The sequence below is a fragment of the Somniosus microcephalus genome, chromosome 19 (genome assembly GCF_052327205.1).
Source record: "Somniosus microcephalus isolate GS21.2 chromosome 19, FLI_Smic_1.0, whole genome shotgun sequence".
In the NCBI taxonomy this organism is placed as follows: domain Eukaryota; kingdom Metazoa; phylum Chordata; class Chondrichthyes; order Squaliformes; family Somniosidae; genus Somniosus; species Somniosus microcephalus.
Genome location: NC_141005.1, coordinates 7623429 through 7638963, shown reverse-complemented (window position 1 = coordinate 7638963; position 15535 = coordinate 7623429). Strand labels below are relative to the sequence as shown.

General features: G+C 49.6%; 1 protein-coding gene across 6 annotated transcripts in view; it reads right to left on the bottom strand.

Annotated features, from left to right (window-relative positions):
* ulk1b (unc-51 like autophagy activating kinase 1) overlaps window positions 1–15535 on the bottom strand; it is a 203168-nt gene that overhangs the window by 82324 nt on the left and 105309 nt on the right. For all 6 annotated transcript variants that reach the window (XM_086011911.1, XM_086011910.1, XM_086011909.1 and 3 more), the window contains 4 exons: window positions 8365–8423; window positions 6476–6558; window positions 4029–4079; window positions 3276–3364 (listed from right to left, as the gene is read on the bottom strand). In XM_086011911.1, coding sequence (XP_085868037.1) covers window positions 3276–3364; window positions 4029–4079; window positions 6476–6558; window positions 8365–8423 — 282 coding nt within the window. The remainder of the gene's footprint in view (window positions 1–3275; window positions 3365–4028; window positions 4080–6475; window positions 6559–8364; window positions 8424–15535) is intronic.

The following is a 15535-nucleotide window of genomic DNA, read 5'->3' as shown; positions in this document are numbered from 1 at the left end:
TCCAGGTACACCACATCTACTGGCTCTCCCCCATCTATTCTACCAGTTACTCCCTCAAAAAATTCCAATAGATTAGTCAAGCACGATTTACCCTTTGTAAATCCATGTTGACTCTGTCCTATCCTGTCCCCATTTGCTAAGTGCTCCGCTATTTCATCCTTAATGATGGACTCCAGCATTTTGCCCACAACTGATGTAAGGCTTACAGGTCTGTAATTACCTGCTTTTTCCCTACCCCCCTTTTTGAATAGTGGGGTAACGTTAGCTACCCTCCAATCCATCGGCACTGTTCCCGAGTCTAATGAATTCTGAAAAATCATCCTTAGTGCATCCGCTATCTCTAGGGCCACCTCCTTCAGTACCCTAGGATGCATGTTATCAGGCCCTGGGGATTTGTCCACCTTCAATCCCTTTAGCTTCCTTAACACCATATCCTTAGAGATATTGATTTGCGTCAGTTCCTCCTTTGCCAATGTCCCTATTTTTCCCGATATCCCAGGGAGGTTTTTTGTGTCTTCCTTCGTAAAGACTGACCCAAAGTATGCATTTAGTTGATCTGCCATTTCCTTATTTCCCATTATATATTCCCCCGTATCTGACTGCAATGGACCAACTTTGGTTTTCACCAGTCTTTTCCTTTTGATATACTTATAAAAGCTTTTGGAGTTAGTTTTTATATTTTCCGCCAGCTTGTTTTCGTAAGCTATTTTGCCCCTCTTGATTATGCCCTTTGCCCTCCTTTGCTCTATCTTAAACTGTTCCCAATCTTCCGCTCTGGCGCTTTTTTTGGCTATTTTATACGCCCTATCTTTGGATTTTATGCTGTCTCTAATTTCCCCTGTTATCCACGGTTGAGTCACCTTTTTAGATTTCCTTTTATGCCAGATTGGTATAAACAATTTTTGCAATTTTGTCATTCTATCTTTAAATGTTTGCCATTGTTTATCTACCTCCAGTCCTCCCAGGAACGTTGTCCAATCAGACCTACTCAGTTCCCGTCTCATGGCATCATAATTCCCCTTGTTTAAATTCAGGACCTTAGTCTCTGAGTCAATTTCTTCGCTCTCCATTTCGAGTGAGAAATCGATCATGTTATGATCGCTCTGACCCAAGGGTCCCCGTACAACAAGATTACTGATTAGTCCCTTCTCATTGCACAGTACCCAGTCCAATATAGCCTGTTCCCGAGTTGGTTCCTCGACATATTGATCCAGATAACCATCCCTCAAACACTCAAGGAATTCCTCCTCCTCATTATTTTTACTGATTAGGCTAGTCCAATCTATATGTAAGTTAAAGTCACCTATGATGACAGCTGTGCTCTTATTGCACGCTTCTCTAATTTCCCTCGTGATGCCCTCCCTAACCTCTATTTTACTATTTGGAGGCCTATATACCACTCCTATTAATGTTTTTCGCCCCTCGCTATTTCTTAGCTCCACCCATATAGATTCTGTATTAACTGAGTTAATATCCTTCCTTTCAATTGCATTTATCCCCTCTTTTACTAGCAATGCTACCCCTCCTCCCTTTCTTTTTTGTCGATCCTTCCTAAATACTGAATACCCCTGTATGTTAAGCTCCCAGCCCTGCTCACCCTGCAACCATGTTTCCGTAATCCCAATTAGGTCATAATTATTAACCTCTATTTCCACAGCTAATTCATCTACCTTGTTCCTGATGCTTCTCGCATTAAGGTATAAAACCCTCAGGCTTTTTTTATGCTCACATTTTTTATGAATTAGTTTGGCCCTTTGTTTTTTGTTCCTCACCCTTTTATCATTTATTTCTGTCTGCCTTTCACTTTCCTCTATTTCACTACATAGGTTTCTAGCCCCCTGCCATACTAGTTTAAATGCTCCCGAACTGCTTTATCAAAAATTACCCCGAGAACATCAGTTCCATCTCTGCACAGGTGTAGACCGTCCCTTTTGTATAGGTCACACCTACCACAAAACTGGTTCCAATGCCTCAAAAATTTAAAACCCTCCCTCTTACACCACTGCTCAAGCCACGTATTTAGCCTAACTATCCTGTTCTCTGTACTCTTACTAGCACGTGGCACTGGTAGTAATCCAGAGATTACTACCTTCGAGGTCCTACTTTTTAGCTTGGCTCCTAACTCCCGAAATTCTACTTGTAGGACCTCTTCCCTTTTTTTAGCTACGGGTTTTAAGACAATCGGGTTTTCCCAGGGTCTGGCAAGTTATTTCTGAGGTTGCCACAAGAGGGCAGGACTAACATCCCGCTAAACCCAATCTGAAAACAGCGAATGTACGAGGAATCCTTTCACCCCGTACACCTGGGCTGGGTACAGCCCACACTTTAACAACGGGCAGTGTCGCTCGCTCTCGGGGTCCCGCCGCACCCCAACGGTAAAGCTGGCAAACTCGCTAAGCACAATCTGTGAGCTAATTAAGAAGATGAGGAGCACCCACCCCCCACCCACCCCCGCCCCCCTCGCTCTGTGATTGAGCCCTAAAGAGAGAGTTAAGGGCCTATTTTAACACCGCCCGCCCCCTCCACCCCGTCCCGCCTGACGGGAACAGTTTGGGGGTGGGGGGGGGTTTGCTCCGAGTTCACAACGCGCGCCCATCCCGCCCAACCATTTGGATTTTTCTGAATTCAGGCACGGGATGGCCGCCTGCCATAGAAGAACGGGGGGGGGGGGGGCGGGGCGGGGCGGGCAGAGGGGCCCTAATTTAAATAGCAGTGGTCGCGTCCTGATGACATAATTGAGCCACGCGTGCCGCCTTCACCGCGAGCACATTCCCGCACGGTCCCCGGCCTGTCAACGGAAACCAGCGGCAGCGAGGAACCGGGCCACAGGAGTGTTTCCCCAGCCCCCAGGAGGAAACCTTGGGCCTCCCCCGCCCCAAGTTTCCACCCCCCACCCCCGTCTCCCCCGACTGCAGGCTTTCCGACCCTCTCCCCAGTCCGTACTTATCTTGCTGGGGGGTTGGGGGGCGTTTCCATGGGAACAATCTGACCCCACCCACCAATTTGGACTCCGCCCACTGGCCGTGACATCATTGCCGCCGGATTCAGGTGGGAGTCGGCGTCCGGGCCTGTAAATGAGGCTCGGGTGTTACAGTCCCACGGGTTTCACGCTCCGAGGGTGCCACCCGCTTCAGCCCCCGATCCCACTCCCTACCCGTACCCCCCCCACCCCGAGTCCCAGCACAATCGCCAGAGGTGAGGCGCCCTCACCCCCGATCCCACCCCCGATCCTGCGGCAATTTACCGGAGAGCCGCGAGGACTGTTGTTCACTTACTGGTGGTGAAGCAAGATGGGACGTGGAGGAGCTGCTGCACGAACTGGTGGAGGCTGAGCTGGGATACACAGGCATAGGCACTGGGGCAGCTGTGAGCAGAGGGGAAAACAGAGGGTTACCGCTCAACAGTAACATCGAGGCTGTCGTATAACACGCAGCAATTACACCTCGCGATTTGCAAACGTCTATTCGATCGCAGCGCGTAAAGTGGGCTCCTGTCACACTCACTATTGTTTGTAGCGATCAGTCCCTTCGAATATAATCACTAAAAACAGATTATCTGGTGATTAGCACATTGCTGTTTGTGGGAGCTTGCTGTGTGCAAATTGGCTGCCACGTTTCCTACATTACAACAGTGACTACACTTCAAAAAGTACTTCATTGGCTGTAAAGCGCTTTGGGACGTCCCGAGGTTATGAAAGGTGCTGTAGAAATGTATTTATTTAATTTTATTTCTCTCTTCCTCCCTCTCTTTCTTTCTTTCTTTGTTACATCTTCTGCTACTGCCGTCTGTTACAAGTGCCTCAAGCACCCATGGGTGCTATCGCATCTAAGAGCGATCGGCGTTCGATGGGCCCGCAGCCAGGAGAGGCCGAGCTACACACGAGCGGCGATGAGTCTGAGCAGGAGAACTGCTCACAACCTACCAGCGCGATCGAACTACAATTAAAGTGCTCGACAGCGTAGCCATGAGCCGTTTCACACTTGTCTCACTGATGTACGCGATCAACCTGAAGGCATTGCCTCACTTACATTTCTTCATGGAAGAGCTGATGTCCAGGAAAGGGTGATGGAAAAAGTCACCTGCAGAAAGAAACACATTTATCAGCTTAACCAGACCGCTCGCCTCATTCCTTTCGGGGGGAGTGCGGGGGCTACTTTCTGTTAACTGATACAAAATTAAGTCAAAATTCACATTACTCCAGATAAGATTCTTTTTAAAACTACAGCAAGATATTATTGTAGAACGACACGTGCAAGAGGAGCTGTTTTTCCATCTCAAAGGGATTGGGACACAAAGGTTGTGCAGATCTCAGTCTTCTGATTTTATGATTCACCCACCAGATACCAGGACTGAGAACAGCCCTTCCACAGGAGCAGGAGGAGGCCATTCAGCCCCTCCAGCCTGTTCCATAGGAGCAGGAGGAGGCCATTCAGCCCCTCGAGTCTGTTCCATAGAAGCAGGAGGAGGCCATTCAGCCCCTCAAGTCTGTTCCATAGGAGCTGGAGGAGGCCATTCAGCCCCTCGAGTCTGTTCCATAGGAGCTGGAGGAGGCCATTCAGCCCCTCGAGTCTGTTCCATAGGAGCAGGAGGCGGCCATTCAGCCCCTCGAGTCTGTTCCATAGAAGCAGGAGGAGGCCATTCAGCCCCTCCAGCCCTTCCATAGGAACAGGAGGAGGCCATTCAGCCCCTCGAGTCTGTTCCATAGGAGCAGGAGGCGGCCATTCAGCCCCTCGAGTCTGTTCCATAGGAGCTGGAGGAGGCCATTCAGCCCCTCGAGTCTGTTCCGCCATTCAACTAGATCATGGCTGGTCTGTATCTTAACTCCATTTACCCGCCTTGGTTCTGTAACCCTTAATACCCTGACCCAACAAAAATCTATCGATCTCAGTTTTGAAATTTACAATTGACTCCCAGCCTCAACAGCTTTTTGGGGGCGAGAGTTCCAGATTTCCACTAACCCTTTGTGTGAAGAAGTGCTTCCTGACATCACCCCTGAACGGCCTGGCTCTAATTTTAAGGTTCTGCCCCCTTGTTCTGGACTCCCCCCACCAGAGGAAATAGTTTCTCTCGATCAACCCGATCAACTCCTTGAATCATCTTAAACACCTCGATTAGATCACCCCTTAATCTTCTAAACTCGAGGGAATACAAGCCCAGTCTGTGCAACCTGTCCCCATAATTTAACCCTTTTAGCCCCAGTATCATTCTGGTGAATCTGCGCTGCTCCCCCACCGAGGCCGAGATATCCTTCCTGAGGTGCGGGGCCCAGGACTGAACGCAGTCTTTACCTGGTCTGGGCCTATAGGTGACTCCAGTCCCACACCAACGTGGTTGACTCTTATCTGCCCTCTGTGATGGCCTAACAATCCACTCTGTTGTATCAAACCGCTATCAGTGGTTCAAGAAGGCGGCTCATCACCACCTACTCAGGGCAACTAGGGATGGGCAATAAATGCCGGCCTTGCCAGCGACGCCCACATCCCGAGAATGAGTAAATATATGAAAAGGGATAAGTTGGTTCTGTATTGGTCTGGTACAGGATTCGAGGTGCCGGCTCCTGACTGAACAAGTCTTGAATGGTCGGGAGCAACACCATAATAACACTTGCCAATTAACTGGACCGTAAAAGGGCTTGATGAGTGCAGCACCACTTCTGTGCACAGTTTTGGTCTCCGTGCCTAAGGAAGGCTAGACTTGCCTTGGAGGCGGTGCAACGAAGGTTCACTAGATTGATCCCTGGGATGAGAGGGCTGTCCTGTGAGGAGAGATTGAGTAGATTGGGCCGATACTCTCCGGAGTTTAGAAGAATGAGAGGTGATCGCATTGAAATGTATAAGATTCTGAGGGGGATTGACAGGGTAGATGCTGAGAGGCTATTTCCCCCCGGCTGGAGAGTCTAGAACCAGGGGTCACAGTCTCAGGATAAGGGGTCGGCCATTTAGGACTGAGATGAGGAGAAATTTCTTCACTCAGAGGGCGGTGAATCTTTGGAATTCTCTACCCCAGAGGGCTATGGAGGCTCAGTCGTTCAGTATATTCATGGTGTTTGGACACCATTCACACCTTTGACTGCTGTGATTATCTCTCTGCCGAGGTGTGATAAATGGCAGTTGGAAAGGTTACCTGTAAACATCTGACATGATTCTCTGACTATATAAGCTGTGTCTTTATGCATTTCTCCACTTCACCTGAAGAAGGAGCAGCGCTCCGAAAGCTTGTGATTTCAAATAAAGCTGTTGGACTATAACCTGGTGTTGTGTGACTTCTTACACGAGTATATTCATGACAGAGATCGATAGATTTTTGGACTCTAGGGGAAATCGAGGGATATGGGGATAGTGCAGGGAAGTGGAGTTGAGGTCGAAGATCAGCCATGGTCTTATTGAATGGCGGAGCAGGCTCGAGGGGCCGAATGGCCGACTCCTGCTCCTAATTCTTATGTTCTATCCCAGTGAAGCTGAAGGCCGGTACTCACTGAACTCCATGCGGTCCTTGTAATTCCGTAGCAGGAGTCCGAGGAGCAGGTGACGCAGGTGGCTGGAGGTCTCTCTCGGAATGCTGTTGAAGGGATAAAGCAAATGGCATGAGCTACAACATCAAGAGCAAGCGTTCCGCGCAAAGTCTGATTCTTTCCGCAGAAGAGGCCAGCTGGGTCTTACATCCCAGAAATAGCCATTAGGCCAGGGAACAGACCGGGGGCAGACCCGGAGCAGAGAGGGGGCAGACCGGGAGCAGACAGGGGTAGATGGGGGCCAGACTTGAAGCAGACAGGGGGCAGACAGGGAGCAGACACGGGGCAGACCGGGAGCAGACAGGGGACAGACGGGGATCAGACAGGGGGCAGACGGGGGGGGGGGCAGACGTGGGCAGACTGGGAGCAGACCTGGAGCAGACAGTGAGCAGACAGGGAGCAGACTGAGTGCAAACAGGGGGCAAGGCTACAATCAGCACTCGGTGTTCCTGGTTTAGAGAAAGGAATAAGGTGGCGGGGTCCCGATCGTTATGAGGTGACCGCTGCCGGACGTTTGTGCAGACAGACTCAGGGTGAGGACTGGGCCAAGTGATGCCACCACAGCCAAATAGCCAACCCTCACACAGAAATAATGGCGAATGTACAGAGGGCTGGAATCGAGCCCCAGTGAGGCAGTCAATGCCTCCAAACTGAAAAGGAACTTCAGTGATGCAACTCTTGACCTTCCAACAGCGCTGAGACCTCGGGACATAAGCAGAAAGGGGGCAGACGGTTAATCGCAGTAACCAACAACAACAACTTGTATTTATATAGCGCCTTTAATGTAGTAAAATGTCCCAAGGAGCTTCACAGGAGCGTAATCAGACAAATTTTGACACCGAGCCACATATTAGGACAGGTGACCAAAGGTTTGGTCAAAGAGGGAGGTTTTAAGGAGCGTCTTAAAGGAGGAGAGAGAGGCGGAGAGGTTTAGGGAGGGAATTCCAGAGCTCGGGGCCCAGGCAGCTGAAGGCACGGCCGCCAATGGTGGAGCGATTAAAATCGGGGATGCGCAAGAGGCCAGGGTCGGAGGAGCACAGAGATCGCGGAGGGTTGTGGGGCCGGAGGAGGTTACAGAGATAGGGAGGGGCGAGGAGGCCGGGGAGGGATTTGAACACAAGGATGAGAATTTTAAAATCGAGGCGTTCGGGTACCGGGAGTCAATGTAGGTCAGCGAGCACAGGGGGTGATGGGTGAACGGGACTGGGTGTGAGTTAGGACACGGGGCAGCGGAGTTTTGGATGAGCTGAAGTTTACAGAGGGTGGAAGGTGGGAGGCCGGCCAGGGGTGCGTTGGAATAACCCCGCTACTTACTGGCTCGCACTGCGATACTTTGATACAAGATTGGGAGTGCGCTGCGCAGAAGTGTTTGGAAGGCACAGCGAGCGGAAGCCCGTGAAGTGCAAGATGCCCAGCACAGTGTAGAAAGTTCCGGTACTTGCCGGCAACTCACCAGCCACGCTCAAAGGCAGCCCGGGTCGAGGACTGGGCCACATTCTCCGACCGATTCTCCGACCCATGCTGCTTTTAGAGCGCGGCCTCTAGCCGGGATCGCAGGGCTGGGAAATTAAACCCGATGAATACTTGCGGCCTTCACCTTTTGCCTCAGACTCCCTAACCAATCAGAAGGTAGGCCGGCAATCCCGGCAATCCCAGGCTAAACCTTCAATGGGGAACAATGGGCGCAGTCTGCGACCTCACCGCGTCCAGCCGGCACTTGTTATGTTCAGGGAACGCAAGCTCCGATACCAAATGTCTGACATGCCCCGAAACAATTGCAGCAAGGCGTCAGCAGAGGCAAACGTAAATACAGCAAGCTTGCAGAAACATCTAGCTCACAACACGTGGCTTACTTTGGTACTAGAGTCTTGTTTTTCTCGTAGAATAGACGAAGGTTCTGTGGACTATTGGCCTGCAACAGAAAGAATCCATTAGCTTCAATCACTCCACCTTCACCCGACAGAATCACACAGCCCCTCAGTCGCACAGTGTGGTAAACCACTGTTATACCTGTCTGTACGTGTATGTGTATTCCACTAGGTACAGGTCTGGACATGCCTCGGCTGACTCCTCCCACTATTCCAGGTATATAAGTGACTACCTCCCAGTCCCTTAGTATTCTGGACGGGTCGACCACTCGAGACTAGACCTTCATTCTTTAGTTAATAAAAGCCTGGTTGTTACTCGCTTAACCTCAGTCTTTTGAGTAATTGATGGCGCTTCACACAGCAACAACTTGCGTTTAAATACAACAACATCTTGCATTTATACAGCGCCTTTACCATAGTTAAACGTCCCAAGGGGTTTCACTGGAACGATTGTCAGACAAAAATTGCCTCCCATCCAAAGAAGGAGATATTAGGACAGGTGACCAAGCTCGGTCAAAGAGGTAGGATTTAAGGAGCGTCTTAAAGGAGGAGAGAGGTGGAGAGGTTTAGGGAGGGAATTCCAGAGCTTAGGGCCCAGGCAGCTGAAGGCACGGCCGCCAATGGTGGAGCGATGGAAATCGGGGATGCTCAAGAGGCCAGAATTGGAGGAGCGCAAGGATCTCGGGGGGTTGTAGGGCTGGAGGAGGTTACAGAGATAGGGAGATAAAAATAGGGGCAATTTTCCCCAGCACTGCTCCGAGGGAGAGCTCAAATTTGCTGGTCAACAGACCTAAAGCAAAGTGGGAACCCGATTGAAATAACACCACCGGCTGTTTCAGGTCAGAACACTCCCCGTCCAATTTGAGGCCCACTCAAAAATTGAGTCTGACTGTTCTTGGACAGTCAGTGGGGGGGTCAGTGGGAGGGGGGTCAGTGGGAGGTCAGTGGTGGGTCAGTTGGAGGTCAGTGGGGGTCAGTTGGAGGTCTGTGGGAGGTCAGTGGGAGGTCAGTGGGTGGTCAGTGGGGGGGTCAGTGGCTGGTCAGTGGGGGGTCAGTGAGAGGTCGGTGGGGGGTCAGTGGGGGGTTGGTAGGGGGTTAGTAGGGGGCGGTGGGGGGTCAGTGGGCGGTAGGACTTTTACGCTGCCTGAAAGGGCGGTGGAAGCAGATTCAATAGGAACTTTCAAAAGGGAATTGGATAAATATTTGAAGGGGAAAAATTTGCAGGGCTCTGGGGAAAGAGCCGGGGGGAGTGGGACTGATTGGAGAGAATCTTTCAAAGAGCCGTCACAGGCACGATGGGCCAAATGGCCCAGTCTCATTCTATGATTCAATGAGTAAATACGACACCCAGTGCATCAACAAATACAGCAACAACGGGCGACACTGGAGGGGTTGGCAAATCACCGCCACAGAGTGGCCGCGGCAATCCGTCACGGTGACAGAAGCCACTGCCAATCGGTTTCAGATCCCATGGCAGCGGATTGTTGCTGAGCGAACAGCACCCCTGATCCACCAGCGGACGATGCTGCAATAAATCTCAAATATTGTCACGGATATATCATCCATCTTTGCTGACACTTCTGTTAGTTTATTTCTCTCCCCAGAGGGAATATAAATAACTTGTAAAAAAAAGAAACGAGCGTCACCGTTAAGAATGAGTTGAGAATGTCATCTTGCCCGACAGAATCAAATCTTTGGGGGGGGTGGGGTGGTCACTCAGTATGGGACCATCCCTAAATGACATTATTTTCACAAACGTGAGGCGAACACTTTGGTAAGAAGGATAATGCTCCGGATATCTCTCTATCTAATGTCAATCTATCTGTTCGTTCTTCTATATATCGAGCTATCCATCCATCTATCCTTTTGTTTATCGATCTATCTATTTATCATTCTTGTAGCTGCATTCATCACATTTCAGTCGTCAAAGCTATATGCGAGAAAAAGGCTCTGAAAATCCATGGCGATTATCCTGGTTTCCCAAAGTTACCAGGATTAACCTAAAAAAATAGCGGAAAAAACACCATTCTCTGGCCAGAGTTATGGTGAGAGGCCGCGAGAATCCGGGCCAGAAAGCCCATCATTTCCTGTTGGTTTTTCCTGTCCTTGATACTCCATCCTCTCCCCAAGGCCAGGAGCCCAGGATTTAGAAGCCACTGCCAACCTACAGAAATGTTCCTCAGTGATTAACCTCTGACTGACCTAGAGTTGTGCCGACTGGGACCACTTCCCCAGAGGGTGGAGATTATCAGTGGCCTTAAGGGGGGGCCAGGCCGGGTTCAGCATAGTTTCCACGTTAGTGGCAAAGCTTCGCAACTGTGCTCCAGCTCTTAGACTACACACCAGCAATGCCACAGGTGATCCATTAGTGTAAACAGAATAAATATCGAGAAACTAAATTATTGTCAATTTCCTCCACTTTTATTTTAACATAGAAGATAGGAGTAGGAGTAGGCCATTCGGCCCCTCGAGCCCGCTCCACCATTCAATGAGATCATGGCTGATCATCCAAATTCAGTCCCCTGTCCCTGCTTTCTCCCCATATCCCTTGATCCCTTTAGCCTTAAGAAATATATCCAACTCCTTCTTGAATATATTTAACGAATTGGCCTCAACTGCCTTGTGTGGTAGAGAATTCCACAGGTTCACCGCTCTCTGGGTGAAGAAATTCCTCCTCATTTCTGTCCTAAATGGCTTTTAAGAAAGACTTGTATTTCTCCAGCGCCTTTCGCCACCTCAGCACATCCCAAAGTGCTTTACAGCCAATGAAGTACTTTTTGAAGAGTATGTCACTGTTAGATTCTGAAGCAGAAGTTAATCAATTTGAATTATGACTTGAGGTCCAAATTCGGCTACCCTCTTCGTACATCTATTGCTGGCTCTCATTTGGACTGCCAATCTGCGCACAGCAAACTCCCACAAACAGCAATGAGATAAATGACCAAATAATCTGTTTTTGTGATGTTGGTTGAATGATAAATATTGAACAGGAGAACTCTTCTTCAAAATAGTGCCATGTGATCTTTTACGTCCACCTGAGAGGGTAGACGGGTCCTCGGTTTAATGTCTCATCCAAAAGACAGCACCTCCGACAGTGCAGCACTCCCTCGGCACTGGCACTGGGAGTATCGGCCTGGATATTGTGTCCTGGCCAATATTTATCCCTCAATCAACATCACTAAAACAGATTATCTGGTCATTATCACATTGCTGTTTGTGGGATCTTGCTGTGTGCAAATTGGCTGTCACGTTTCCTACATTACAACAGTGACTACACTCCAAAAAGTACTTCATTGGCTGTAAAGTGCTTTGGGACGTCCGGTGATCGTGAAAGGCGCTATAGGAATGCAAGTCTTTCTTTCTCAAGTCTCTGGAGTGGGACTTGAACCCTGGACCTTTTGGCTGGTTGTTATGTAGGAGGTTTTACTTCCTAATGTGGTCATTCCCTATTTTTCTGTTTCCAGGTACTTTGAAGCGCTCGGGGATTAACTGCACCAGGAGACGTCTTCTCTGTGAAATGATTTTCACCCTGCATTGTGCAAGCGTTAAATGGTAAAAATGAACATGTGTTGCAGGAACGCTTACGGATGGGTCAATATTCTGGTTTGCGGTCCTCATTAGCCCAGGAGATCAGAGGGTTGGACCATTCAAACCAAGGGTGCGGGGAAACATTTTAAGTCACATGATTGTTTTAATGTACAAGAAAAACAAAATGAATTTCAGCACATTAATTGCAAACGAAAGCAATTATTTAACTTTCCACACTCTGGTTATACAGCTAGAAGTTAATTGCATAGTTACTAGTTTTTTTAAATCTCCCCCCTCCCCCACATAATTTGGATTATGCATAGCAATAATTTCAATGGCCAATCAGGAGCAGGTAATGAGCAATTTCTCCAAACGGCAGTCTCGGTGATCGGTGGGCAGTGAACGACGTCTCTCTCTCTCTCTCTCTTCCTTCCTTCTGTTGTAGTTAAAAAGAAAGTTCTAATCATCTGATGAAAATCTCTGGGCAACAATCTAACCGCAGTTAAATACATCTGCACCGTGCATCCTGAGTACAGACATCCTGTCTTCGACTAGTTAACCCTGATACCAGTGCAGGCTGACTTTAGATTTTTAACATGACACAGTGAGGCCTTCAAACTGGGTGGCAGGCAAACACTGTGACTGTGTGTCTCAACCGCCCCATTTCAATAGGCCTGTCCCAGCATTAAACAGCGCTGTTGGAAAAGATGCCAGGCCGGTTAAATCGGCACATTTACCGGTTCTAGAGGAAGGTCTGTCTACTCCTGCCCAAACTCACCGCTTTCAACACGTTGCTGCTCGAGAGGTATGGGGGGGGGGGTTCCGATTTCCATCGCTCCACCATTGGCGGCCATGCCTTCAGCTGCCTGGGCCCTAAGCTCTGGAATTCCCTCCCTAAACCTCTCCGCCTCTCTCTCCTCCTTTAAGACGCTCCTTAAAACCTGCCTCTTTGACCAAGCTTTTGGTCGCCTGCCCTAATATCTCCTTATGTGGCTCGGTGTCAAATTTTGTTTGATAATCGCTCCTGTGAAGCGCCTTGGGATGTTTTACTATGTTAAAGGCGCTCTATAAATGCAAGTTGTTGTTGTTGTTGTTCTGGACTCCCCCCCCCCACCAGGGGAAATAGTTTCTCTCTATCTACCCCATCAATCCTTTAATCATCACCTCCATCTCAATTCATCATGCTTGAGTATTGTGTGCAGTTTTGGTCACCTTACCTGAGGAAGGACGTTCTTGCCATGGAGGGAGTGCAGCGGAGATTCACCAGGCTGATACCTGGGATGGCAGAAATGACGTATGAGGAGAGATTGGGTCGATTGGGCTTATACTCACTGGAGTTTAGAAGAATGAGAGGGGATCTCATCGAAACCTATAAAATTCTGTCAGATCTGGACAGACTAGATGCAGGAAGGATGTTTCTGATGGCCGGGGAGTCCAGAACCAGGGGTCACAGTCTAAGGATAAGGGGTAAGCCATTTAGGACTAAAATGAGGAGGAATTTCTTCACCCAGAGAGTGGTGAACCTGTGGAATTCTCTGCCACAGAGGGCGGTGGAGGCCAGTTCATTAAATATATTCAAGAAAGAGTTGGATATATTTCTTGAGGCTAAAGGGATCAAGGGATATGGGGAGAAAGCAGGGACAGGGTACTGAATTTGAATGATCAGCCATGATCTCATTGAATGGCAGAGCAGGTTCGAGGGGCCGAATGGCCTACTCCTGCTCCTATCTTCTATGTTTCTATGTTTCTCTCCCTCCTCTCGGTTCATTAGCCTCCTATTCTCCCTTAATCTCTCTCCCCACGTAACTCCCCAACCCACATTCACGGCCATCCCATCGTGGCCTCGCTACTCCCATCGTGTCAATCGCAGATAAGGCCATCTCTGACCATTTCCTTGTATCGCTCTCCACCCACATCCCCCTTCCACCGCCCCCCCCCCCACCCACAGCCCTACTTCCTTCTGTGTCCGCCCCTGGAAAAAACTCTCTCCTAACTCTCTTACAACTGCACTTATGAAATCCAGCCTTTGGCCCTCCATTCACCATGACATTTCTGCAGCTACCGATCTGCTCAACCACACCCTCACCACCACCTTTACTAAAACAATTACTCTTTCTCACCCTGGTCGTTCCCCTGGTACGGCCCTCAGGGGGGTTGTGAGGGAAAACTTTTTTATGCAGCGAGTGGTGAGGACCTGGAACTTGCTGCCGACGGAAGTGGTGGAAGCGGAGACACTCGATGTTTTCAAGGGGAGACTGGATAGGCACTTGAGGGAAATAAACTTGCAGGGCTACGGGGATAGAGCGGGGGAATGGGACTGACTGGATTGTTCTAGAGAGAGCCGGCACGGACTCGATGGGCCGAATGGCCTCCTTCTGTGCCGTTATGACTCTATGACTCATCTTTGCTCCCTTAAGTCCAAGGGACGCAGACTTGAATGGATATGGCAGACAACTGGTTTAGCCATTCACTGCCGATCTGGCTGGACCACATAAAGCATTATCGGGTCCTGCTCTCGTCTGCCAAAATTGCTCACTATTCCAGAATCATTTTGGAATGTAAAGATAAACCCCGACTCCTATTCTCTACTGCTAACCGTCTTCTTAAACCCCTCTCCCCTGTCTCCTCCAACCTCTCCTCCAATAACAAGTGTGAGGAGCTCATGCACTTCTTTGTCTCTAAGATTGAGACCATCTGTTCAGCTGCCTCTGCCACTTCCCTTCCTGCCCCATGCCCACTGGGCCAAACTTCCTCTAAGGTTCCCCCCTGCCCTAGCCCGGAACTCACATCTTTCTCCAGTTTCTCTCCGATCTCCCCTCATGACCTCTCCGCGCTCATCTTGTCCATGAGGCCCACCTCCTGCTCCCTCGACCCTATTCCCACCAAACTGCTGACCACCCAACTTCCTTTTCTGGCTCCCATGCTAGCGGACATTGTTAACTGTTCTCTCTCCTCGGGTACTGTCCCCTCTCCCTCAAATCTGCAGTCATCACCCCTCCTCAAAAAAACAACCCTTGATCCCTCCGTCCTTACAAACTACCATCCCATCTCCAACCTCCCTTCCCTCTCCAAAGTCCTTGAACGTGTTGTCGCCTCCCAAATCCGTGCCCATCTTTCCCACAATTCCATGTTTGAATCCTTCCAATCAGTTTCCGCCCTTGCCACAGTGCCGAAACGGCTCTCATCAAAGTCTCAAATGACATTCCTAGTGACTGTGACAAAGGTAAACTATCCCTCCTCGTCCTTCTCGACTTGTCTGCAGCCTTTGACTCGGTTGACTATGCCATCCTTCTCCAACGCCTCTCCACCATCGTGCAGCTGGCTGGGACCTCACTCGACTGTTTCCGTGCCATAACAAAGACCACCTACTTCCACCTCCGTAACATCGCCCGTCTCCGCCCTTGTCTCAGCTCATCTGCTGCTGAAACCCTCAACCATACCTTTGTTACCTCTAGACTTGACTATTCCAACGCACACCTGGCTGGCCTCCCAAGTTACACCCTACGTAAACTTGAGGTCATCCAAAACTCAGCTGCCCGTAGTCCTAACTTGCACCAAGTCCCATTCACCCATCACCCCATGTGCTCACTGACCTACATTGGCTCCCAGTTAAGCAGCGCCTTGGTTT